The 27,979-nt window shown below is 43.5% G+C and overlaps 1 protein-coding gene across 2 annotated transcripts; it reads right to left on the minus strand.

Annotated features, from left to right (window-relative positions):
* PLA2G7 (phospholipase A2 group VII) lies at positions 1-27,846 on the minus strand. Of its 2 annotated transcripts, XM_034990395.1 has the most exons (12): positions 27,448-27,693; positions 19,377-19,519; positions 14,033-14,154; positions 13,429-13,576; positions 11,841-11,934; positions 9,337-9,405; positions 8,661-8,787; positions 7,636-7,749; positions 6,420-6,511; positions 4,753-4,923; positions 711-859; positions 1-271 (listed from the first exon to the last, which is right to left on the minus strand). In XM_034990395.1, the coding sequence occupies exons 2-12, from the start codon at positions 19,483-19,485 to the stop codon at positions 141-143; spliced, it is 1,326 nt and encodes a 441-aa protein (XP_034846286.1). In that variant the 5' UTR covers positions 19,486-19,519; positions 27,448-27,693; the 3' UTR covers positions 1-140. The 2 variants fall into 2 exon arrangements, with proteins under 2 accessions (XP_034846286.1, XP_034846287.1); XM_034990396.1 differs by lacking the exons at positions 19,377-19,519; positions 27,448-27,693 and adding an exon at positions 27,751-27,846.
* Between the last annotated feature and the right edge of the window lie 133 nt (positions 27,847-27,979).

Genomic DNA, 27,979 nt, shown 5'->3' on the forward strand with positions numbered 1-27,979 from the left:
CAAGCTTCAATCACTTTTATGGTATAGTCTACATTTTACAATATGATTTATTTGAGAAAATACATTAAAATCATACACACACACACATACTTTCAGACCATTTTTAAACAAGACTTTAAAAAGTGCTTTTAATCTAAATTCTATTGCTCTGTTCCTGTAGAGTTCTGTAGAGTGACATGTTGGCTGGTTGTGTTAATGTTGGTCCCTGGAATAAGATTATCATCTTCTCCTTCAATCAAAGAATCCCACTGATCAAAATCTTTCTGCAGTCCTGTAAAATAGAAATGGTAATAAGCATAGAAAACTTTTTGAGAGCATGAAACAGCTCAGTGCCTCTAGGTGGCAGCACAGCCTCACTAGTGACAGATGATTACGGAGACCAGGTCCCCTCCCTGGGAGCTGCCCACGGCTGGGGCTTCTGAGTAAGAGATGGGACTAGACACCGAGCTGCCAGGCCCCTCAGCATGGGAGTCAGCCAGGTCTGCACAGAAAAACTATTCCCTTTAACAGGCAGACTTGCTGCTGTCTGGGATACAAAGCATGCAAAGCAGCAGAATTAAATTTCTCACGCTTTCGTTTTCAGACTGATTTACTGCTATGTTACCTTGTAAACCAGCTGGAGACAGTTAAAACAGGACTAATGCTGGATTAAGACAGTTTTGCCCTAAGAATCACCTGGTTTATGTCATGAAATACTCTTAGTTTCTTACCTAAATGCTTTTGTAAAAATGCTAATGAAGCTCTGTTGCTAAGATCAAGTGCTACATTTGAATCTATATCTCCTTTTAAGGTGAATATGTATCCAACTATTTTGCCAGTGGCAAAAGTGAAATCAGCAAAATTCTGATGGACTGAACCCCTGAAAGAGAAATGAGACATTTATAAATCACATAGTTTGGCAAAATTATTTTTATAGTTAGGGTGCAGGAAGTATCCTAGCTGGCTATTTACTGAAAACTAAGGGAATAAAACTTGTAGATTTGATCTCTTTAGCTGTATTTGCGGGTCACAGGCTGGCATCTTGGCTTTAGAAGAAATGATTCCAGCTCTTTTTTTTTTTTTTTTGAGCCGATACAATGTATTACATGTTACAGGGACTGTGTACTCAGAGCCAGAAGCCTATTATATTTGCTTACCAACACCACCTAACTTCTTACTTGATGCTAATCAAAACACACTGCACGTAAGCCTGGGATTAAGTAGATTTAAGGAAAAAAACCATTTTCCTTGTATTATTTAAGCTTATATCTTATAGGTATCATTTATGAGGCTCCTTAAATCCACCGATAGCCTAACATCAAGTACAATGGCCTTTTTTTAGTTCTCATTTTCTACTGCCTCTGAGACATTTGACACTTTCTTGCAGGTTTTTTTCCCCCCTTTGTTTCCTTGACCTTCTCTTCCCTTGTTTGTACCTACCCTTCTTCCCCTAACCACTCTGTTCTCCACTGGCTCTTCACATACATATAGACATTCCTCAAGATTCTGTTCTCAGACCAAGTTTTACCCACTGGGTGGTCTTATCTACTCCAAAGATTTCATGTATAATACACAAATTCTCTACTTTCCCAGTGTGTGGCCAGACATCTCTACCCAGATTTCCCTGGCTGAAGCTAAGAGATTCCAAGGTTAGAACACATCTTTCCAGCCCCACCTGGTGCACCTCTTCCTCTTCATTTTGCTGCTGCTTATAAGCCAACCACCACCCTCTGTTATCTATACCCGAACCGGGGCCACCTGCCTCCTGTTCCTTCTTCCCTGCTTCCAATCACAACCTGAGTGTCAGAAGCACAAAGCAGGGAGAAACAGGGTCAGGAGCAGAAGCCCGGATGCTACCAACAGGGCAGGAATGGCCTCAGGAGGAGATGGTGGGGGAGAAAGGGAGGGAGCAGTCTAAAGGATGACAGGAGCAGCAAAGAGCAGGGTTGTAGTATCCCGGGAAGGAGAAATAGGGCAAGTCCACAAGGTCAAGGTCAAATGGATGCAGAGAGCAAGATCCAGGCTGCAATAGGCTGCTGGGCCTTTTATGTCCTCGGTAGGGCCAGTTTCAGTACACTGGTGGGGGTTTTGGAAGCTAGCCCACAGGAATTAAACTGTAAATGGACACAAAATCTAATGATGTATTGTATGGTGACTAACATAATAAAGTTAAAAAATAAATTAATTTAAAAAAAGTGTAAATGGAAGTAAGGATGGACTATTCTTTCCGGGTTCCTAGCAGTGAAAGGAAGGAAAAGACGTAGAGTAAGAGTCTAGTAAAGAAGTGGGGTTGAGGCAGGCTAGGCATTCTGCATTATTTCTGTTTTAAAATTAAATAGACTTGCGCATCCAAATATTGAAGTCCTTAACTAACTTGAAGCTAAATTGAGGTCCTTAACTAAACTACCTAGATCCTCCTCACTATTTTTCTAAAGTCTCTTGATCCTTCAAGACAAATTCTACTCCCATGTCTTCCAAGCAGCCTCTCCTGAACACCTCAGGTGGAGAACACACCATTCTCTGACCCCGCAGGGTTTACTGCCTATACGGTTTATGTTTCCTTCCCACCCCCTCTTTTTTTCTTCTTCGAAATAACCAGGTTTCAGAAGAGGGATGAGCCCTACCTTGGAACATCACACTGTGAGTTCAAAACTCTATTGGGGTTTCTTTTTCACACCCATGATATCAGCATATCACTGATGTTCAAGGGCATCTGATTATAGCTTTGGGGGAATTTATAAATTCATATTCTTTCTAAACAGGTACACATTGCAGATCTCAGTGCTCTGCCCTTTTTCCCAAAGAGTTCCTAGTCTAGGCTGATGATGGAATACTTCTCCCTACCCCAGCCCCCAAATGCATAAGCCTGCTCCTGTGTTTAAGTAAAAATAGCATGTATCCTAATGCAAATTTTAATTATCAGTATATGAAGAACTTACATTAACTCTACTCAAGACAGCATGGTACTGGCACAAAAACAGACACATAGATCAATGGAACAGAATAGAGAGCCCAGATATGGACCCTTAACTCTATGGTCAACTAATCTTCTACAAAGCAGGAAAAAATATCCAATGGAAAAAAGACAGTTCCTTCAAGAAATGGTGCTGGGAAAATTGGACAGCTATATACAGAAGAATGGAATTCGACCATTCTCTTACACCATACACAAAGATAAACTCTAAATGGATGAAAGACTTCAATGTGAGACATCAAAATCCTAGAGGAGAACGGGCAGTAACCTCTTCGACATCAGCCACAGCAACTTCTTTCAAGACACATCTCCAAAGGCAAGGGAAACAAAAGCAAAAGTGAACTTTTGGGACTTCATCAAGATAAAAAGCTTCTGTACAGCAAAGGAAACAGTCAAAAAAACAAAGGGGCGACCCATGGAATGGAGAAGATATTTGCAAATGACACTACAGATAATGGGCTGGTATCCAAGATCTATAAAGAACTTCTCAAACTCAACACCCAAAAAACAAATAATCAAGTCAAAAAATGAGCAGAAGACATGATCAGACACTTCTCCAAAGAAGACATACGAATGGCTAACAGACACCTGAAAAAATGTTCAACATCATTAGCCATCAGGGAAATTCAAATCAAAACCACATTGGGGGGCGCCTGGGTGACTCAGTTGTTAAGCGTCTGCCTTCGGCTCAGGTCATGATCCCAGGGTTCTGGGATCGAGTCTGCTTCTCCCTCTCCCATTCTCCCTGCCTGTGTTCCCTCTCTCACTGTCTCTATTGCTGTTAAAAAAATAAATAAAATATTTAAAAAAAACACAACAAAAACACATTGAGATACCATCTTACACCAGTTAGAATGGCAAAAATTGACAAGACAGGAAACAACAAATGTTGGCGAGGATATGGAAAAAGGGGAACCCTATTACACTGTTGGTGGGAATGCAAGTTGGTAGAGCCACTTTGGAAAACAGTATGGAGGTTCCTCAAAAAGTTAAAAATAGAGCTACCCTATGACCCAGCAATTGCACTCCTGGGTATTTACCCCAAAGACACAGATGTAACGAAAAGAAGGGGCACATGTACCCCAATGTTCATAGCAGCAATGTCCACAATAGCCAAACTATGGAAGGAGCCGAGATGCCCTTCAACAGACGAATGGATAAAGAAGATGTGGTTCATATATACAATGGAATATTACTCAGCCATCAGAAAGGATGAATACCTACCATTTGCATCGACATGGATGGAACTGGAGGGGATTAGGCTAAGTGAAATAAGTCAAGCAGAGAAAGACGATTATCATATGGTTTCACTCATATGTGGAACATAAGGAATAGCATGAAGGACATTAGGAGAAGGAAGGGACAAATGAAGGGGGGGAAATCAGAGAGGGAGACGAATCATGAGAGACTATGGACTCTGAGAAACAAACTGCGGGTTTCAGAGGGGAGGGGGTTGGGGGATGGGGTAGCCCGGTGGTGGGTATCAAGGAGGGCATGTATCGTATGGAGCACTGGGTGTTATACGCAAACAATGAATCATGGAACATTACAACAAAAACTAGTGATGTACTAACATAACATAAAAAAAAAAAAAAAAACTACTCAAAACATCTGCATTTTAAAAAAGAGCAAGCATAAATGCACTTAGACCCTGAAATTATCTAATATTCTCCCTCACTGAAAGTCTAAACAATGAATTTAACAACTCTATCATGCCTACCAAATGGTATCTTTTGGTGTTTATCCAAGTTTCAAGTTTCTGTTTCAGATGATGAAATAAATCACTTACTAATACTTACCTGATTGTAATCATTTTTCTTTCTTTGCCAGGTGAGTAGTATTTTTCCATTTTTTTGATATTAGAAGGATACTGGAACCGTTCTGAGTTGATAAAAAAGAGGGGCTGAGGAATTCTGGAATATATCTCATCATCCAGAGGAAGCATCCAAGCATCCAGGGCAATCCCGCACCTGCAGGAGTTTGGGGACAATGACAAAAGAAGGCTGGTTACACGCTGACTGACATGTGGAATTTCTAATGATGTTAGGTTTAATGGGCATACACCATCCTGGTTTATTATGGGTTATCTCACTGGTATTATACCTCAGTGTGGGAAGGGAATATGATTAGCTTTATAAGGTAGCGGACTTGGAATTATATAATCATTTTCTTTAGGAGACATTTAGGAATTGTGACCTTTAGAAAGATATAGTATCTTTAAAATGTTTTATTCATTTTTGCTACATTGCTTTCAAAATAAATTCTTAAATAACAATTTCTCCAAAACTGTGGAGTGTCTGAAGACATACAATATATGCCCTATGGCCCCTATGTTTCCAGACCTTCTGAACACTCTGCAGTTGATTTATTATGCCTTTTTCACAGTTAACTGTTGAACCAGTTGCTTTATATTTAGAGGTACTTTACCTGGAAAAGTGTCTGGAGGTTGAAGAAAAACATACTGGGTATATCATTTGAAAATATAACTTGCTTTCTACGAGTAAGTTTATCCTATGTTTTTGGACCTTTTGGACACTCCACTTTATGTGCTAAATGGGCAAAAGAAGAGAATTCCCTTATGGAAACTGATTTTAAAAATTTGTGAGATGAAGTTTCATAAAGGGTCCTACCCATTTTCTAGATGGTTGGCTCTTCACGATCTCATCAAGTCTGTGATGCCGTGGTTCAAGAAAGAAAATATTTTTCAAGTTGTAAGACTGGTGTCTGGTCCTGACTCTCACCTACTGTAATTTAAGACCTCTATCCATCTTTTTAAAGAAGATTTTATTTATGTATGTATGTATGTATGTATGTATGTATGTATGTATGTATGTATGTATTTATTTATTTATTTATTTATTTATTTGAGAGAGAGAGAGAGCCAGTGGAGGGAGGAGCAGAGGGGGAGGGAGAAGAAGAGGGAAAGAATCTCAAGCAGACTCTGCACTGAGTGCAGAGCCCAACTTGGGACTTGTTCTTATGAATCTGAGATCATGACCTGTGCTGAAACCAAGAGTTGGACGCTTAACTGACTGAACCACCCAGGTGCCCCAAGACCTCTATCGATCTTAAAGATGGAAAAAAAAAAATTTAAAAATGCCTTGCATATTGGGGAAGTCTAGAAGTACTATAAGATACACTACTGATATCACAACCATTATGTCATAGATAAAATGTATATATAAGGATAAATTTCCAAGTGAAAACATTAAGCCCTTAAGCAGATAAATAAGAATGATGAGGGAAAATATATAGGAATGGGGAAAGCTTTTAATAGCAAGCAAAGTAGATGGTTTTTGTCTAGGAAAATTCATATAAGGTACTTTATGGAGGCAAAAGAACAGACTTATAAACCCTGAAGGATCCTTTCCTCATTAAGAATTTGATAAATATTCTATCTCATGTGGGTTATCGCTTTGCCTCTTCCAGTAACTTACTGTTTTCTTTCTTTGCCTCCTTCTCTTACCTGAATCTCTGGTCTTCACTAAGAGTCTGAATCACTGTGGCTCCACCAAAAGAGTGTCCAATTACTGCTATCTTATTCCTGTCGATAGAGTCCTATATGAAAAAGCACGATACATATTCATCATTATCTCACAGCTGGTTAGAATAGAATGGTTTTTCAAATTATAAAATTCTTATTCATTTCATGGACATGGTTAAGTACTCTGATTTCTTGTAAGAGAAATACACACACAATCACATGCACTCACACAAACATATACATACACGTACATATGCATATACATATACATACACACAAATACACATGTTGAGCATTCATAGAAGTTCAGAAGTGAACGTGATGATCTTCCTAGGCACCCACACTTGAAACACCAACATCATTGCTGACTTCTGCCTCTCCCCACTCCACGTTTAATTCATGTGTTCATTCCATGCGTGTCTGTTGAGCACCTGCTCTGTGCCAGGCACTGTAGACCATTTTCAGTGGGCTCCCAGTCCACCAGTGGAGAAAGAGATTCAGATACATGATGCAAGTACATCAGGTGGTGCCAAGGAGCACACGTGATAGATAACTCACCAGCCCAGGGTTGGCAGTGGAATACAAGAAAGCTTCCTGGAGGAGGTGATGCCCGATTTGAAGAGCAAGCAAGACTCAGGGAGAAGAATGTGTCAAGCCAAGGGAACAACATGTACAAAAGCAGGGAGGCAGGAGAGGGAGGGGCTGGCTAAGGGACAAAAACTCTTCTCTGTGTCAGGAGAACAGACCATCATCTTCTGCCTGAACTGAAGTACTTCTAATTCTCTCTATCCCTTGTACTCCATCCTCCACACACAATTTTGGGTCTTTGTTCATGCTGTCCACTTTGATGGTCTTCCACCCCCTCTCAATAGTCTGCTGAAAACTTTTGACCAACATTTCAGGATCAAGCTCAAAAACATGCAAGCGCCCTCCAAGAACTTACACGACTTCCCCTGGAGGTAATGAGTTGAACCAGAGAAATTGCTATTTTTGTAGCTCAAAGCTGGCTGTTGGCCATTTCATACCTAGTGCAACGTAATACATTCCTCATTGCTGTAATGTTTTGCATATCCTTTTTTTTTTTTTTTTTAATTTGCAGCCCTCTGTCATGGCCTACCTTGCGTTACAGTAGAAAAGCAGATGAAAAGGAACAATGAAGAACGACAGGACAAGGGAAATGGCTTTTTCTTAAGCTCACCTTCAGTTGCTCCAAATCAAACTCTAAATCTAATACATTCTTCACTGGCCTTCCACGATCAATGTCCAGAATCAAATCGAGAGCTTGGGAACACTCCTTTGCTCTTTTCTGTACCTAATACGATTATTGGAAAAAGGAAATGACAAAGTAAAAAGCTGTGACACTTATTTTAGAGTTTGTGTAGGGGTTGCATGGGGGAAACGTGGCTGATTGCTTCTAAACTGGAAATATCCAAGTGATCAGTGACTGGAAGACAACCCAGCATCATGACATGGGCTCTAGCTTTGCAGGTAGTTATAGCTTAGTGCAAATCCTAGCTCTGTTGCTTACCTGCTGTGTGAGCTCAGGGCTCACACCATCTATTGTGTGGTAATTTATTGTGTGATACACTTATTGTGTGATAATGCCTCAGTGAAATGTGGGTGGGATTAAATGCAAGGACACATAGGTAAAGCACCCACTGTAAAGCCTGGCCCACAGGTGAAAGCCAGTGTGCTTTCTCTCACCTCATCTTCCAGACACCCCTGCGAAAAAGATACTGTTATTATTCATTATGTTGTAAACAATAAAGCATAGAGGCAAAACAGCGTAAGTAACTTGTCCAAGATCAGCCCACTCTGAAGTGATGGCATGAGCATTCAAACATAGAATGTTGGATTTTAAGGCCTGGCCTCTTACTACCATTCCCTACTGCATGCATCTCTGTCTTTAATATCGCCTTGGGAGGGAGGATCTTTGTGAGTTTCTTTTCTAGCACTTCTGAGTTTCTAAAATTAGAAGTTCTACGGCAAAAGATTTCTGAATATGTACTGTCTTCTCTCAGGATTTTTATGTTTGTTTTTACTATGATCCAGGCTTTTCATTAAGGGAATTTTATCACTCAGAATCTTCTGACAGGTCTTTGGGGAACAGGAAATAGGAGAGTGGGGAGCACACCTTGCAGTATGTAAATGACATGAGCAAGCATCATCCTTTTGCATATGCTTTTTAGTCACCACACCTCCTCCCCTCCTGCTGCCATCTACCTGCTCATTGCGTAAGGGCATCTCCTCCTCCTCTGATTTGAGGCTTTGAAGATAGAGCCAAGACTTGTTCCCTATTTCTGCAGCAGACTGGTCTTTGAAATAGTAAGTCGCAGAGGCGGATCCATCTCTACAATGCAAACAGATTCATTCGATGACTTACACTCGCTCTTGCTCTTCTCCATCCCCTCCCATGCTCCCCACCCCCAACTTCACTCTGATCTTTCTGACTTCCCTGGGTTCTTCCACTCTACCTTTGTTTTAAAGTCAAAGAGGCCCCCCAAGGGAGGTCTAAGAAAACGTCTTTGCTATGGGTCAAGTCCACCCATTCTATCTTCACAATTCTAGGAGGTCCTTTGGAGACTCACACCAGAAATCAAATCCCAGGGCTGCCACTTACTCACCGTGTGGTGAGGCAAATTACTTACCCTTTTCCAGCTTCGTTTCCCTCCTCCTTAAAACAGTGATAATAGTAACCATTTAAAAGTGTTCTTACAAAGATTAAATGATGGTGAATGAACAGGGCACACAATAAACACCAGAAATGCTAGCTGCTTTTTAACTCTTGACAGTTTAACTCAGTCTCCTTTTATTTTTTTCCTCATCATGTAACCACAGTTGACAATTTCATTGATTTTTTTTATGAATCTTTTTGAAAGTTAGAGCCCAGGTGACCTACCTGTGTTCTACAGCAGCCACTATGAACCCATACGATGCCAGATCAATGCCAATAGCAGAATAAATTGTCCTTCAAAACAAAAAGAGGAAAGCATTGGGCGCCTGGGTGACTCAGTTGGTTAAGCGACTGCCTTCGGCTCAGGTCATGATCCTGGAGTCCCGGGATCGAGTCCCGCATCGGGCTCCCTGCTCAGCAGGGAGTCTGCCTCTCTCTCTGACCCTCCCCCCTCTCATGCTCTCTATCTCATTCTCTCTCTCTCAAATAAATAAATAAATAAATAAATAAATAAATAAATAAATAAGGAAAGCATTGAGGTCCAGGGTCCGCTAATAAACCTGGGAACATGGAAGCCATTACACCCCCGTAGTAGTGCCCGGGAGTAAACCAGATAGCTGTGGTTCTCGAAGAGGGCAGGTCTGCCCCTCAGGGGATATTTGACAACGTCTGGAGGTATCTTCATCATCATGACTGGGTAGAGGGGATTACTGGCATCTAGTGGGTAGAGGGATGTTGCTAAACATCCTACAGTGCACAGGACCACCCTCCACCATAAGAAATTATTTCCTGCAAAACGTCCGTAGTCCCAACATTGAGAAACCCTGATGCGGTGATTCTAAATATCACTTTTGAGAGTTCTGGGCTTTAATCTTGGCCCCACTACTTATCAGCTATATGACTTTAGGTAATTACTGAATCTTTGTCAGCACCTGTAAAATGGGACTAACAACGCCTTTGCTTTAGAACAGTTATAAAGTTTTCGTAAGACAGCATATGTAGGAAGGCAGTGCAGTGTCGTGCTTAGGAGAACGGGACCTGCAGTCTAATCCCTACATTTGGATCCACCACTGATCTGCCTTGGATAAGTCACTGATCTTTCCTCTGTAATGGTGGGGGACCTGGTGGGATTACTGTAAGGATGAAGTAAGTTAATACATGTTCAGCGCTTGTAACTATGTGTCTAAAACAGGGTAAAGACTGAACATAGGTCAACTCTTATTTAAATGATTGGACACAGAATCATGTGCTAAGCAACTGCATTCATGCCCCCTTTCCATTCTTCATTCTGCACAATCTTCTCATATCATGCATTCAATAGGAAATGGCAATAGAGAACAAAAGGGAGGTAGTAGGAACTCTGTCTTCTACTGTTGAAGATACGCAACCTACTCAGGAAGGGATCAGCAAACCTTCTCTGTCAAAGGCCAGGACGTAAATATTTCCAGCTTAGTGGGCAATACAGTATCTGTCACAGCTACTCAGTTCTGCTGTCGTAGCACCAAAGTAGCCACAGACAATGCGAAAGGTGGAATGAATGTGGCTGTGTTTCAATAAAGCTTTATTCATAGAAACAGGCAGCAGGCCGGATGAAGTAGAAATCAAATAACTAGACTACAATTAAAGTACCAAAGATAATTTCTTTTGATTTATCTTTATTTATTGAGAGAGAGAGAAAGAGAAAGAGAGAGAGCATGAGCAGAGGGAGGGGCAGAGGGAAAGCGAGACGGAGAGAATCTCAAGCAGACTCCCCACTGAGTGTGGAGCCTGCTGCATGACTCAATCTCATGACCCTGAGATCATGACCTGAGCCAAAATCAGGAGTCAGACATTTAACCCACTGAGCCACCCAGGCGCCCCCTGAAGATAATTTCTATTGCAGATACTACCCAACTTCTTGCCAGCTAAAAGCCACCTATTTCTGAAAGTCTTATAATCCTCTGAGGTAGAAAGAAGGGTAGGCAGCTGAGAAGATAGAAGAGGAGAGGGAATGGAGGTCATGAAAATGTGCCACTCAGAGATCATGCCACAGAGAGCACAGTTCATTAAAGACCCCACCCAGCCCCTGTCCCTCTAGATCCACCACCACCAGCTAAGCTTCCTATGGGCTGCACCCAGTGACGGGGCAAAGCATAGGTACTAATGTAGGCCCATTCTGGTGAGATGCAGGACTCCTTTGATGAGCAACTTCTGGTCAAGCACTCCCTCAGGTGGCCTGGTCCCACCTCTCCTTGAAGTGTGCTATAATCTGAGACTCTTTATATCAATCTCTCCATTCCCCATCTCTTTCTCATGTGTCCAAGCTGCATCATGACCTGAAGGTTCTCCCTATCTTTTCCTGCTCAATTCCCTCTATCCTTCACAGACATTTCTCTCAATAAATGTCTTTTACAGGTAATCTAATCTTGGTGTCAATTTCTCAGAAAACCTAACCCAGTGGGTGGTTTTGAGAGTGTAGATATTATAATATAGCAGGGTGACAGCCAAAAATGTAAACCCTTCTCTTCTTGTCTTGAGGCTAGTCCCCATGAGCTAGAAGGAAGGAACAAACTACTTGACAAGATAGGGCTGGACTGACCAACAGACCACAGCCAGTATTTGAGGAACCCCAATTCCTCCAAGACAGGAGCCAGCATGATACTCTTAAAATCTGCTCTCCTTTTGGTTGGGGGGATGCATTTGGTCATTGGTCCTTAGGAATTAAAATTGTTCAGCCTTTCAAACATTACCGGAATGCTCCAAGACCATGAGAAAAAACAATTAGTGGATATTTTTCACCAGTCCTCAGAGGGGAATTCCAGTCTGCGGGAGTTGTCATTGAACCTAGACAATGAGAGATGATAATTAGTGTTTTCTCTGACTTGAATGTTGCTGGTTAATTTAACTTACATCTTCTTAGTGTAAATCCTGACCCGTGGAATTTATATTTATGTTTTTATGTACTACTAGTAAATTCATTAAAAAGTCTGCTACTAGATACCTACCAACCAAGGACCTGAAGCATGTAGTTTTTCTCAAGACTAAAAAATCATTAATCATCAGTTCCCACTGCCAGCTCTGTGCTTAAGATGAGACGCTTTCCTACTTATAGGTGTATTCAATTCAGGGTAGTAGCAATCCCAGGTGTTGGCAAAACTTCAAAGGGAATATTCTGAAACCAAATTGAACCTCAGGAGCATTACACTGAGAACCAGAATCTTCAAATCAGGGACTCCTTTCATTCTAATTTGGTTATGATCAAGAGAAACAGACCATTGACTTCACACTCAGCTGTGGTTTTGGATGCAGCTCTCCCACTTACCATTGATCTTGAGCAAGTTACAAGAACTCTCTGAGTTTCACCGTCCTCTTTTGTAAAATAGAGCAAATGATGTCTTACAGGGCTTTTGTGAGAATGTTACCTAAGTAAGGAATATATGCAAAGCACCCATCTCGTGACATTAGTAAGGGCCTCAAAACATGGAAGATATTGTCTTCCCTTCCTTCACTTCTCAATTGCTGTTGTCATTACTATGCTCAGTTATTTGTGTTCCATTTTCTCATTTATAAAACGGAGATGGAGTCATGAAGATTGGATGTGATGACCGCTCTGTGATATACAAAGTGATTTATAAAGTGATACGTAAAGTGATTTATAACTTATTCAGCACCATAAAGAGGTGTAGTTGTATTTCCATATTTCTGTGATAAAGTGGTTTTTAAGAAAACCCCAAGGAGATGTTTAAAATAAATGCCAAAAGAAAAGTTGTAGGTAGTTTTGAGAGGGAAATTTGAAGACATAGTTAACACTGGCCCAACTGTAGTGTCTGGTCAAACAGATAAGGAAGGAAACATCTATATTAGTGATATGTAGACAAACGAAGTGATGAATGCACAGCAGATTGTCTTGGTGAGAGAAGCTGGTTCCTTGGGGGTGGGCAATGGGAATGAGAGTAGAGTCTCTCATTTACCATAGGTGAGAAATTAGCTTTCACCTTCCTACCGAGCATCCAGGGCACTGGGCATCTCAGCCAGCCTGCTACTTACGCACCAGATTATTGCTCCCCCACAGTATGTAAGCAGGAAAATGAAAGACCAGCCAGAGACAGATATTACAGCCAATCAGAAAGTCTGACACTTTCACTCCCTCCATCTACCCCAATATATGCAGAACAAACCAAATGAGAACCCTTGATTCTCTGATGGTTATCTGGGCTTTTAAGAAATACTAAGTTTAGACTGGAGAAAATCTACTTTGATCTTTGCCGGAAACTTTGGCTGTTTTCAAGGTTTTCTTATATTCTAGAGCCTACAAAGCAGGATCAATGGAAATCTTACCAAAAAATAAGCTCAATATTTTGCCCATAAGCCAGTGTGTTCCAAGATATTTACTAAGACCAAAAAAATATTCTTTGTTTGGGATCCAAAGGGTGTCAGAGTGGTGGTCATCCTCTTGGGATGGATAATACAAACGCAAGAAGGTGCCCTGTAGAGGAAAGAAATTAATGTACTTTTAGTGAGGTTGCTTCTCCAATATGTTCCAATAGCTATTTTGCATCCTTAATTAGTGGAGACCCAAATACCTTTGTTGTTCACAGAGAGGTCCAGAGAAAACTTTTTTAAGCTGCTGTGGTGATTGAAATATAGTAGACAGAGAAGCAAAATAGAACAATATGCTTTCTGCGTGAAAAGAAAGTATGAGCATGTTGGTTTCGACCATTAAGGATGGGGAAAATAAAGAGAGTTTATTGATAAATTAGTCGGGTGACAGCAACAAGTTGGGGAATGACTTAACTAGCGAAAGGCTTCTTATGGGACAAGACAAATAGCAAAATGAGTCGTTCTCAGGTGAGGGCAAGGGCAAGTTTTAAAACCCTCTAGTGGGAAATAGTAACAGTCAGTATTAGAATATAAGCATAAGTGGTATTAATCAAAGCATTACCTTTTCAGTATAATCAAACATCAAGTCTGTACAACCGACAGAGTAAGATCCATTTCCTTTGGGGATTTTAGATTGGCCAACGGTTGCAACAGCCATCAGAGCTTGTATCTTATTGGCCCATGCTGAAAAAAAAAGGTAGATATTATCTCACTGTCATTCATTACACTCCAGACTTTATTATGCAAAAGGAAATTCCAAGGGAAACAAGTTACACCCCTTAGTTCCTGGCCTCCTTCATTTCTTTACCCAACTAGTAAAATACACAAATAATTACTGAGGGCCTGATGTAAGCAAAGTATTGTGTGGGGATAAAGACAGAGGTGGACATAGCCCTTCCCCTTCCCCATAGGTATTTGGGTCTCCACTAATTAATTATACAAAATTGCTATTGGAACAAACTGGAGAAGCAACCTCACTAAAAGTACATTAATTTCTTTCCTCTACAGGGCACTTTCTTGCATTTGTACTCTATCCCAAGAGTATGACCACCACTCTGACAAGGGAAGACAATATCTTCCATGTTTTGAGCCCTTTACTATGTTCGTAGGTTCACAAGTTAAATCTAAAGTTCTTGGGCACTGTAAGAAAGACCCTCTGTGATCTGAAGGTCCACTGCCTTATCCTCTTCTTCTGCTTTTTCCTTTAAGTTATCTACCTTCCACATGCTCCAGCACAAGCTACACACTGAGCTGTCTGATGCCTCTGCACCTTAATAAATTCTATTTCCTGTGTTTGAAATCCCAATGGCAAACTCCTATTCAACCTTTAACATCTTGATCAGATGTCAGGTCTTCTCTGAAGCCCTCCCTCACTCCCTAGACTTAGTCATTTCAACCTCAGTATTAAATCAATTTCCTGTATATATTTTTATCATTCTTCTTATCCTATATATTAAAATGATGTGTTTGCATACTCTGTCTCCCTCACTAGGCTATTTCTTAAGAGCTGTGTACATGTCTTTGGGTCCTCAGATCTTAATGTTGGCACATAGTTGGTGCTCCGTAAATATTCGTGAAGAGAGCTGAGCTAAGCTTTTCATTGCCACTGGGCTCTCATTTGCATCAAATGCTTTATGGCATATATCCTTTTACCCACCCACTCTTGAAACTTGTTTCTCCCTGTTTTGTGCCAAAACTCTTCAAAGTACCTGCACAGTTTTATCCATTCTCCTTTCTAAACCCCATACAAGTCCGTATTTACTTGTAAGATGGTGAGTCCAAATATCACTATATCCAGACTTTCGCATTTCTTGATTTAGCTTGCCTACATATTTTCTTTTACTGGACTGTGAGAGTCTATTTCTCTGTTAGACTCCTTCAAGCTTTCCATCACATTCTGCCTCTGCCACTGAGACACTTGGAGCTATGTTAGATATGGAACTTACATTGATGTCACAGGGCATCACCCAGAAAGGTTTTGAGTTATGAGAAGAAGTCCATCTTTCATGTTGGTGAGTAATGTGTGAAGACCTGCCAGTGACAAGCCCTTCATACATAAGGCTTGGTCTCAAAGTTGGTCCATGGATCAGCATCACTGGCATCACCTTGGAGCTTAGAAATGCAGGATCTTTAGCCTTAGCCCAATGCTACTGACTCAGAAAAACCGTGCCTATTAAAGTTGAAAAAGCACTAGGCTAAGGTACCAGACCACCTGGTCTGACACATGAGTCAACAATTCATAGTCCAAAGGTAAGGAAGGAGTTCCAAGGAAGGCAGGAGCTGAATGGACCTGGGGTATTAGAGCCAGGTGATCCTATTTTGGATTCCAGCTAGACCTCTGATGCTATAATGCTCTGGCCTAAGCAATTCACTCCCCTCTCTTATCCTCATTTGTGAAGTGGGGCAAAAACACTTGACCAGGCCACAGGACAGCTATAAGAATGAAGTGATAATGTAAGTCAAGTGCCTAGCACGGAACACAACACATAATCAGCAGACAACTGCTGTTATGTGGCCCTTACCTAGAGTTAGTTAACTCTGGCTACCCAGATTTAAGCCCTTAGAGGAGTGTTAGCAGATCCAAACTAGACCATACCATTTTCCCTTTGGGCAGATTCAAGGTGTTTCTTCAGACATTAAAAAACAAAAAACAAAAAAAACAAAAAAACAAGAAAAACAACTTCACCCAGAAGGTGAACATCTTCAGTCCTATTTAGAAAGGCTCTTTCTTTCCCATTTAAGACTGTATACCAAGCCGTGATTTGTGGTGAAAACAGGGAGACCCCAATCCATAGGGAGACGCCACACCTGTCTTTCCCTCCTTGAGGAGCAGCTGTTTCCTGCTGCACCGCCACCCACATCAGCCCTGATGTGACAGTACCACGTTGGAGGGGGGAGGACTCTGGCTCACACATTTTGAGGAGGAGCCCCAGAGAGCACACAGCTGCCTTGGAGGTACTACCTCTGGAAGTAGGAGTTCAGTTCTAGAGCCCTGGGAGGGTTCCAAGTCACACAAGTCTTCTCTTATGAGATCTCAATGCCTCATAGGCTCTGGGAACCTTTCTCAGTCACCTGGGAGTACCCTGGTTCTCTAAAACCTGGGCTACCCCAAAGCCTCCTCACTCAGCATTCAGGAGCCACAGGTCAAGATGAGGCTACAGGGCTGCCTATTCTGAGACACTTGACCCCTCAGGAAACCTGGAGCTGACCCAGGTTGGGGTGTAGGTCTACAGAGCCCTGTGGCTGTTCAGTGCCAGGGCGGTTGCCGGAAAGTTTCATCGGCCTGCAGCTAATCCAGTCATGGTCCTGGATTTCCTGTTCTCGAACCATCTGTTAGATCAGGGCTCATCAGGGCTCATCATGAAGGATGAGGCAGGAGGAGACTTGTCAGGTTGAATGGCCACCCTTTAGAGGATGCAGTTTGTGGTTCAGAACTTATATATGTCCAGTTAGCCAGCATATAGTACATCGTAAGTTTGTGATGTAGTGTTCAACGATTCATTAGTTGTATATAAAAAAATAAAATGATGAATAAATGTGAAAAAAAATAAATAACAACTATTCAAAAAAAAGGTAAAGATGCACCCCAATGTTCAAAGCAGCAATGTCCATAGTAGCCAAACTGTGGAAGTAGCCAAGATGTCCTTCAACAGATGAAAGGATAAAGAAGATGTGGTCCATATATACAATGGAATGTTACTCAGCCATCAGAAAAGATAAATACCCAACTTTTACATCAACATGGATGGAACTGGAGGGGATTATGCTAAGTGAAATAAGCCAGTCAGAGAAAGACAATTACCATATGGTTTCACTCATATGAGGAACATAAGGAATAGAGCAGAAGACCACAGGGGAAGGGAGGGAAAACTGAATGGGAAGAAATCAGAGAGGGAGACAAACCATGAGAGACTTTGGACTCCGGGAACGAAACTGAGGGTACAGAAGGGAGGGGGGTTGGGAGATGGGGTAACTGGGTGATGGGTATTGAGGAGGGCATGTGTTGCGATGAGCACTGTTGTGTTACACAAAACTAATGAATCGTTAAACACTACATCAAAAACTAATGATGTTCTATATGTTGGCTAATTGAACATAATAAAAAAAGGTAAAAAAATAAATATTTTACTTCATTTGTTACACATAAAATAAACTTATGCATGTCAAGTCCTATTTTTCTTTAACTTTAGCTTAATAGGAGCATTAGAACCCATTGAGTGCTATGAATCTTGTTACACATTTCCGGTGGTGTTCATTTGTCAAGTATTCCTGATATTCATTCCTGGGTTTTGAGGCGGATTGTATATATGCCAGGAATATGACATTTTCTTACACAGCTTTACGTCCTCCACTCACAAAAAGGATATCTCCAGCCCCTACTTTACCTGCATAACCATATTTCCTCTATATTCATTTGGCTAGACGAATATAAACAATTATCTATTACTTTAATACTTTATTTAATAAATGATTTCTAATAATTTACAAAATATTTTTGCATTCATTTTTGAGCACTGAGAATGGGGCATTGGGCTCAAGGCTGGGGCTACAAAGATGAATAAAGTTGTGTCTCTTTCCCCCAGTTTCTGCCAGTCCAATGGCAGTTTTCCAATGATTTTCAAACATGAGGGGGATATAAGACATGTTTTGAAATTCCCACCCTGTACCAACAGGAAGTGCCTGATGTAAATGTCTCCTCGCTGACAATCTGCTCATCATGTAAGATGCTACTTGTTTCCAATCCTTGGAAAAGGTACTGGGAAAATTAATTTAACTAGGCTGGAAGCTCCTTGAGCTTGTCCACAAGCTCACTGTCTCAGTCACTGGTGCCTCAGCTTCCTGATAAGTGTTGTTGAATGAGTGGACCTGTGAGATATTATGCTATCTCCTACGCAAATGTAGATACAACATACAGTCCTTTCTACGGATGCTTTTACTTCCCTAACTATGAAGTAGAGCAATATTTATCAGGCACAGGGTGATGAAAGCTCTTTTGTAAATGTGACAATAAGGAATCACCCATCAAACCCGAACAGCTAGATCCAGAGTGACCAGGTGTGTGGCCACAGACATTGTGACACCATTCAGAAGCCACCTACGTGGTTCACCTGAGGGGAAGCTGGATAGAGAAGAGCATGCATCACAACGCTCTGGGACTTGCAGGCATTCGCAAAGCTCCAGAAGCAATCTCTTTGCAGTAAAGATCTTTCTTAGTGATGGCGTATGTACTTGTCTAGAGGTGGCTCCCTCACTCTGGCCACCTCTTCTGGGCTTGACTAAACCTCCACCTCCTCTCCTTCCCTCCCACCACAAGGTAAGAAAGAGCAAGAGATGCACGTCCATTCTCAGCCGGAGCTCTTCAGCTTGTCCCTACCTCTTCCTGTGATGACAGCGAAAATACTGTTTCCCTCTGGGCCCCAAGACCCTAACTTGCCGTTTTCTCACATCTCCTCCCAGAACGAATCAGGACTACACCTGTTGATCACGACAACTGCCTGTCCATCCCCCTCCATGGGAGCAGGTTTTGCAGTTGCCTCTGAGGGAGCGCCGGGGAGGGTGTGTCACTGCACCTGCGTGACAGCAGGTTACGGTGGCGAGAGAGATAAGGGGCCGGGTTGAGGAAGTTCTCCATGGTGGTTGCGAGCTGAGCTTCTAGTTTGTCTGGAAATGCCTCACCTTGGTTCTGTCCTGCAGTCTTGATGTTGAAGAAGACAGGACTTTGTTCAGTTGCAGTTGGACTGAGGAGCAAGTGAGGCTCTGTCCCCTACCCCAGGAGAACACAAGGTCTCCATGAGCCTCCTTCTAATAAAACTTGGTTAGAAGTCCACACATGCAACTGCTCTGGGGCCACGTGGAGTCTGGCAACGGGCCATCTGCTCAAGCCCTTGAACAAAGAGACCTCTTACCTGATGATCTAATATGGGCAACAGGATTTAGGTCTTGCCAGTCAATAGGATGGACCAGGGCGAGGCAGCTGCAGAGGCAGAAAAGCGCATGCAGTTTGGATGGCAACATCTTGGAAGCTGAGCAGTGGTTTCAGCTTAACCTTCTTCAAGGCAGGTTATTAAAAGAAAAAAAAAACACGCAATAAAGAGGGCTTAAATAGGCTGACAAATCAGTGCGATTAAGGTACTAGCAACACGACTTTATATATTATTAAGGGAAGAAAGCACCTGGAAACAAAGCAACATGCATTGTCTGAACTGGGTTTTTGAAAGGCATCAGGGTGGCAAAATCCTTGCTAATGCTGGATCGTAGAGCACAGAAATAACACTTCTAGCAGTCATAGTAGGTTTCTGGTCACTCATTCTCTAACTCTGTAGCAGTCTGGTTTGGTTATAAAGAATAGCATCAAGGGGCGCCTGGATGGTGCAGTTGGTTAAGTGTCCAACTCTTGGTTTCAGCTCAGGTTGGGATCTCAGGGTCGTGAGATCAAGCCCCACATCGGGCTCTGTGCTCAGCACGGAGTCTGCTTAAGATTCTCTCCCCCTCCTGCCCCCTCTCCCCAAAATAAATAAATAAATCCTTAAAAAAAGAATAGCCCATCAAACTATAGTAACTGTAACAATCATAGCTCACAATCATAATAATATCCATAAGCATGCCTAGCACATTAGTGAACACTCCGTAAGTTTTGGCGAATGTTTCCATCACAATTATGAAATGATCATACTGCCGCCGCTGTGACTGTTTTGGTGCTGATGATGTTTTATTTTGGGGGATCTCTATAATCCTCCTATACTGAAACCTTCCCAAAGGCAGAGGTCAGGTCTTATGTATGTTCCCACCGCCTAACAGAGGGCCTGGAATGCAGTCGTGTTGCGTGAATGTTTACAGACTTCATGAATGAGTATTTGTAGTCCCACAAACAGCATATTAGACTCATGATAATAAGAAATGATATTACAATTGGGCGCTATGCTAACATCTTATTAGCAAAAACTATCTTGTATTGGTCTATCACCTTTACCCTTTAGAAGTTCTCCCTTCAAAAAACTGATTTGTCTCTTCACTGATAATAACTTGCTAACGGATTTTTTCCAGATGTATTTCTATGCTTGAACACGCATGTAGAATACATACACACATATACGTGCATACATATAAATATACGTATATAAAATAGTTTTAAAATTTGTTTCCAGTGTTTCAAGATACACTTTTAATTTGATAGTATGTTTAGAGTCTTTTCATATGAGTACCTAGCACTATAATTTGTCTTTTTATTTTAAAATGGCACTTAGGAGTTGCTCAAAAAAGTTTGTTCACTGGGGCACCTGGGTGGCTCAGTCAGTTAACTGCTCAACTCTTGGTTTCAGGTCAGGTCATGATCTCAGGGTCGTGAGATTGAGCCCCAAATTTGGCTCTGCACTCAGCACGGAGTCTGCTTGAGATTCTCTCCCTCTCCCTCTGCCCCTCCCCTTGTTCTTGCTCTCTCACTTTCTCTCAGTAAATAAATAAAAAAAAATTTTTAAAGATTTTTATTTATTTATTTGACAGAGAGAGAGACAGCGAGAGAGGGAACAGAAGCAAGGGGAGTGTGAGAGGGGAAGCAGGCTTCCTGCTGAGGAGGGAACCCGATGCGGGGCTTGATCCCAGGACCGTGGGATCATGACCTGAGCCGAAGGCAGACGCTTAACAACTGAGCCACCCAGGCGCTCCATAAAATATTTTTTTAAAAAAGTTTGTTCACTAAATAAAATAGCAATGTTGCCAACATTTGAAGGCTTAATATGTGCCCAGCATTTTTCAGTTTCTGGAACAGGTTATCTTATTCAGTCATCACTAACAATCTGTAAGGGAAGTTTAATTATCCCCATTGTATTGATGAGGAAATCGAGGCAAGGAGAATTTAACTGACTTGTCCTCATCACACAGCTAGCAAGGGCTGGAGGCAGAGCTTGAACCCAGAATATCTGAGTCCCTGCTTTTAAGCACAACACACCAACTTTGGGTAGCACCGATTTTTCTTCACCCTAAAATGGTAATCTTCTGAAGTTAATGAACACGGTTCTTTTAATGATGCTAATGTGTTCAGGAACGTCCTGGATTGAAAAGATGACTTAATAAAGAGTTAGAAATTTTTCTCTGAAGAGATGAGCGTCTGTCTCATTGTTCTTGCCCTAATTTGTATTTGGAGCTACATGCCAGCACCCTTGGCAACCGCAGAGTCCTGTGTCTGAATCCAGAGAAACCGCTACTGAGTTTCCCGAATAACCAACAGAAGAAGCTGAACCAGAGTCAGGCTATCTGCTCACCAGCCTCCAGCACTCTCCTGCTGACGGACAGTCACAACTGGGTCTTTCATCATATAACATCATCCACAGAAAGTATGTACAGGGACATGAGCAGAGGGCTTGAGAAAATTCCACCCGTAGTGCTCACAGCCCATGACTGAATAAAAGGAGTGTCATTTGGCCATTTGGAAAATCACAGGGACAACGATGAGGAAAAAGGAAGGCAAAGTGAAACACACAGGGAGGTCAACAGAGATTTTTTAGAGACATCACACTAACCCAAAGGAAGTTTGCCTGGTCACAGCTCCTTGGGGTTCGTGACATCTTCCCTGTAACAATCTCAGGAAGAGTGAGAGAAGAGCTTCCCCAAGTCCTCCAAGCAAGACTGGAGTGCTCTGCCCTCCCCATGCTTCCTGCCAGACCTGTACCACTGCCATGGCCTGTGGTCATGGAGCAGGGCAGATTTTTTTTTTTTTTTTACTTTCCCCCTTTTTAAAATTGTTATGTTAATCCCCATACATTACATCATTAGTTTTAGATGAAGTGTTCCATGATTCATTGTCTGTGCATAACACCCAGTGCTCCATGCAGAACGTGCCCTCCTCAATACCCACCACCAGGCTAACCCATCCTCCCACCCCCCTCCCCTCCAGAACCCTCAGTTTGTTTTTCAAGTCCATCGTCTCCCATGGTTCGTCTCCCCCTCCGATTTCCCCCGCTTCATTCTTCCCCTCCCGCTATCTTCTTCTTCTTCTTTTTTTCCTTAACATATATTGCATTATTTGTTTCAGAGGTACAGATCTGAGATTCAACAGTCTTGCACAATTCACAGCGCTTACCAGAGCACATACCCTCCCCAGTGTCCATCACCCAGTCACCCCATCCCTCCCACCCCACCCCCCCTCCAGCAACCCTCAGTTTGTTTCCTGAGATTAAGAATTCCTCATACCGGGCGCCTGGGTGGCTCAGTTGGCTAAGCGACTGCCTTCGGCACGGGTCATGATCCTGGAGTCCCGGGATCGAGTCCCGCATCGGGCTCCCTGCTCAGCGGGGAGTCTGCTTCTCCCTCTGACCCTCCCCCCTCTCGTGCTCTCTGTCTCTCATTCTCTCTGTCTCAAATAAATAAATAAAATATTAAAAAAAAAAAAAAAAAGATCAGAAGCCTGTGAGGGCCAGCCAGGTAACTCAAATGAGCTAAACCGGACATGAGTGATAGACAAAACAGTGGTGGGGACTGTGGCAAAGGAGACCATCTGAAAAGGAACGCCACCATCCTGTTCCAGCTGATGCCGCCACGTAGTGTGTGTGTGTGTGTGTGTGTGTGTGTGAGTGAGTGTGTGTGTGTAGGGTTGAGAGCTCCATATTACTAGATTTTTTTTCCCAAGAAAATCTGGAAAATTATATTTCTATGTAAAATCTCCTGATTTTTAATATTACTAGATTTTTTTCAAGAAAAGCTGGAAAATCACATTTCTATGTAAAATCTCCTGATTTTTAAAGGATAGCAGCTAATTCAACAGTTTAAAATATTACATAACTCAAACAGAATAATTAGGCACCTCTAGGAGAAACGATAACCTCTCCCTTAAAGATGCCCCAACCACTCCCAACCCTAAGGGACTGTCCAGATCCCACAATCCCTGTCATATTTTGTCTGCAATTTGAATCACCAGACGAGCCACTTCAAGCTGAAATCAGATGCTCTGGCCGATAAATCATTAATGGGGAAGATAATCAGGAGTCCATCGAGTCACCAAGAGCAGAATCCTCCACTGCACACCGTGTAAACGAGGAAGGACCTCTATTTTCTTCCTAGTAAGCTGCACGTCAAAATGAGGCAGGAAGGAGAAAGAGGGTTGCCTCCCTGTGGCAGTTAGTTGTCCTGTCCCTGAGAAGGTCATCCCTACCCTCGTTGGTAAACAACTTCAAAACTCTTCCCTGGCCCTCTATACTTCCGTCAGTGATCAACCACAGAAAGTTCAAGAGTCCTCTGTGAGAGAGAGTGCTTCACTAAGGGAAACAATCCTATTCAACTCTGGTTCACAGCCCTCTCCTGAAATTCTGCTGCCACGTATAGCTTTTCAATGATCAACAAATCTTTACACTCATATCTGCACGCAGCCGTATCCAGGACAAAGGCAAACATGCTAATTTCCTTTTGAATTTTTATTCCAGTTTCCAGACTCAAATCTTCTATGTGGGGTTCTATCTAATCACGTTTAACTCCCCAAAGTAAGCCAGCTAGTATTGTAGAATTAGTTTCACTCCATTCTAGGATGCTGTATTTTGTGGGTAACAGTTAAGATGTATCAACCTTCTGAACAGATCAAAATGCATTTTATGTACAAGACACATAATTTATTGTAAAGAATAAAAAAGTCAAAAGAATTTTATTATAAAATTTTTGAAAATGAAGCACAGGAAATTCAAAGTCACACATCATTTGCAAAAAGTAGTAATACAGTCTTACTTTACCTTCAAGAGTGTAATCACTAGTTTATTTATTTTTACGAGAGAAGTGGACCAGATGTAGCAATGTCATCGTCCCTAGGTAGATGGGAAATCTGAGAGAGAAGCATAAAAGAACTTCCCACTCGACCTCCTGAAACAGCTTCTGCCCACCTACTGCTACCACGGTCTGCTGGGTCACCGTAATAAACCTGGAGCAGGTCTCCTTACTGCTCTTCTTCTCCTCCTATGAGCCGCTCTTCACAGTGCACCCACGGTAACCTCTGAAACAATCTGAATCACAACACGCCTCTGCTTTGGGCTTCCCACTGCACTTCAAGTCCAGATGGCGTACCTCAGCCTACGAGGCTCTGCGTGACCTGGCCCCTGGCCCTCAACCTCACTCCTCCACCTGCACTGCCCTCCAACTATGCGAGGAACGCACTGAGCTTGTTGTCATGCCTGTGTGATTGTGAGTCCCTGCACCAGAACAATCTGTCAGTGTTTTGGGGGCTCGTCTCAAGGTCATCTCTCAGAAAAATCTCGCCTTAGGGGGCACCTGGGTGGCTCAGTGGGTTAAACGTCTGCCTTCAGTTCAGGTCCTGATCTCAGGGTCCTGGGATCGAGCCCAGCGTCTGGGCTCCCTGCTCAGCAGGGGGTCTGCTTTTCCTTCTCCCTGTGCCCCTCCTCCCCACTCTTGCTCTCTCTCACTCTCAAATAAATAAATAAAATCCTAAAAAGAAAAGAAAAGAAAAGAAAAATCTCTCCTTAAAACCCAATCTAAGGGGGCACCTGGGTGGCTCAGTTGATTAAAGCGTCTCTTGGTTTTGGCTCAGGTCATGATCTTGGGGTCCTGAGATTGAGCCCATGTCAGACTCCACGGCTCAGTGCAGAGTCTGCTTGTTCCTCTCCCTCTCTGCTCCTTCCCCTGCTTGCTCTCGTGCTCTCTCTCTCAAATAAATAAATAAATAAATCTAAAAAAAATAAAATAAAACCCAGTCTAAGAAGCTGGGGCCCCTCCCACGTGGCCATCTTGCCCTCTCTCACACACACATACACACACATCACAGTACTCTACCCCAGCACTCTGTTTCTTTTTCTCCAAAAACATCTAGTAGTATCTGAATTTACCTTGCTCGTCCCTCGACTCTAGAATGTGAACTCCATAAGGACAGAGACCATATCTGTCTTACTCACTGCTCTGTACTCAGTGCCAGGCACATAGTAGGTACTCAATAAATATCTCTTGAAGCCAAAGAAGGAATGAACAAAAAACTTGCTCTAGGAATCAACTAGGCTATTTAATCTAATCAGTATTGGCTCTTAATAGCAGGCTTCTTCTTTCTCCTCAACTGCTAAGTTGTTTTTTTAACTACAAGCCTGTATATATTAGACTGTTTCTATTAGTGTGTTATGAGTCATATCTGTAAAATGGAGCAAGTAACAATGAAGGCACATGGCAGGTGCCTGGCTTCATAGAAAGAGGCAGTAAGAATCTGCTGCCCTTTCCTTTAAAATACAGAGAGTCCTCAGAACCCTGGGACAATGCAATTTTAGAAGGGGATGTTCCCCTTCAGGTGCCCTTCACTCAATACCTTCTCTTCAATGGTTCACTTTCATGGAAATTTCTCAATGTCTCAAGAGGTCAGTCAAGCCAATTATCAGATGAGCCTTAAGATGAACCAAGGTATAAATAACCTGATGATCACCTTCTTTTCCAGGAAATACCCATTTTCTGGGGTGTCACTGAAAGGAATACAGATTCCTAAACTCCAGTTGACATTCCTAAGGGGTCCCACGCCTGCTCAGGTACCTAGTTAGCACTTTCCTTACTGCTCTATGATGAGAGTCTCAAACAGGATGGTAAATTGTATTAGCCGGGGAAACCTCACTGCGTAGGGAATGCATATTCCTCACTACTGAAGTTCAAAGGGCACAGACGTCCAATGGAGAGGAAATAAGAAACCAGCTGCCCAGGAGGGGTCTGTTTTTGGGAAAGCCCTGGGGTGCTGGGCAAGCCCTTACCACACCTCAGAAGGGATTTCCCAACTGTAAAATGAGTGGCTGAACCAGATTAATATCCCTCACAACTCCTGGTGTCAGCCTTGAGTACAAAGGGCCTAGTTCCATGAAGAGCATCACCATGCGGTCCACAGCAGCAACTCCTGCAGGAATGTCTGGGGAAGGGAAGGAACCCTCTGGGCCCACGGGCAATGAGTGCAAGCTGGGAAATCCCAAGGAGGTGGGTTCTCTCACCAGCTTCTAGGGGACCACCAGAATTCCCTCTGTGAGGAAACCCCCTGGGGTGCCAGCAGCTCACCCATGCCCTGTGGTGGTCAATACTTAATACCCTGGTCCCTGAGTTGCATGGGAACCCAAGATCTGGTCCTGAGCCTTTTGGGATTGTCGACACTTTAAGGGATACACTTTCTAGCTCCTACTTAACATACCAGTGTCCCAGCTCAGGATTCTCACTTGGGTCAAAGGTAATTTGCACAAGACTGATTTGTTCACACAAATCTCTCCTAAACCTGAGCTCCTGTGTCCTTCAAAAAACCCCGGCAAGCTCCCCTTCATGAGCCCCACACACCTCTCCCTCCCTCCCTCCTCATCACCTCTGCAGCAACCCCAAGAACCACAGGCCTGAATGCAAGCCTGACCTTTTCCTTTGGGGAGCTAGAAGCTTCTACAGAGTGTGATGGGGAAGACAGTGTTCTCTGCCGCCTGATTTTGTTTGACTTTTTATAAGCAAGCTTCCCCTTTACTCAGGATAGAGCAGGCATGATCTTATCTGAGCCGCGGTGGGGGAGCTCTGGGATGTGCAGAGCAAGCGAGCAGAACAGAGGTAGTGCTTTGTTCTTACAATTCTGGTCCTACAACTACTCTGAACTGGGCTCCGGAAAATGCAATACTCCACAAAGAGAGGTGTTCCTTTGTTTGTTTTGTCCCAGCGGAGATCTAGAGATAAGAAATCTCCCCGTGCTCCCTGTTCCCGATTCCCTCTCGGCACCGAATTCTTAGGTTAGGGCTGCCTCCCCCGGGAAAGGTTTGAGGGAACTGGGTTCGAATTCCGTCACCCCCCCCGTAAAGATCCCAGCGCTGTCGCGAGGGGTCAGGGACAGCGAGTCGGCCCCCGGCCGGACATGGTGCGGTCCCTGCCCCCCCCCGCCCCCCCCCCCCGCGGCCCTGTCCGCTCGGGGATGGCGGTCCTCCCGCGCTGCGCGGGTCCCCCCGAGCCCAGCGCGCCCCGCGCCTCCGCCGCCTCCCGCCTCGGCCCGCGCTCCCTCCTCACCCGGTGCTGCGGTGAGCTGCTCGCCGGAACCAGGGCCCCCGGACCCGAGCGCGCCGAGCCCGACTGCTCCTCGCCGCCAGCGCTGGGGGCCTCGCCAGCCCCAGTCCCGCGGGCGCGCGGCCGGTGGGTGGGCTGCGCGTCGGCTTGGGCCTCGGTCCGCCCCGGCGCGGCGGGAGGAGGGACGGGGAGGAGCGTGTGGCCGTCGGCCGCCTAAAGGCAGAGGCGCTTGGGACGCCAGCGAGCTCAGGCGCACCCAGACCTGCCCCGGGGCCCGGGGTCCCGCAACCCGCACCCTCGGGTTAACTTAACACGCCCGGGGGCGGACGCAAACGTGCCGAGGGCGGGTGCTGTGCCTCCCGATTTCTCTTCGCAGACTTCATTCCGATCACGCCTGCTCCCTGCTTCACTCGGCATCGAGCCAGCCTGGTCTGTCCTACCAGCGTTCGAGTTACTCTGCTTGCCTGTGTCATCCTGAAGGACCGTGCCCACTCCTCAATTCCGTGCCCTGTGCGCTAGACCCCCGACTCAGAAA

Source organism: Mirounga leonina, unplaced genomic scaffold (genome assembly GCF_011800145.1).
Source record: "Mirounga leonina isolate KUSES-001 unplaced genomic scaffold, KU_Mleo_1.0 Mir_53, whole genome shotgun sequence".
Lineage (NCBI taxonomy): Eukaryota > Metazoa > Chordata > Mammalia > Carnivora > Phocidae > Mirounga > Mirounga leonina.

Coding starts and splice junctions, on each gene's coding strand:
- PLA2G7 (XM_034990395.1), bottom strand. CDS start 19,485: ATGTTGCCATCCAAACTGCATGCGCTTTTCTGCCTCTGCAGCTGCCTC. Junction 14,155..19,376: donor TGCCCATATTAGATCATCAG/GTAAGAGGTCTC, acceptor TTTTTTTTTCAG/CATGGGCCAATAAGATACAA. Junction 11,935..13,428: donor AATATTGAGCTTATTTTTTG/GTAAGATTTCCA, acceptor CTCATTGTCTAG/GTTCAATGACAACTCCCGCA.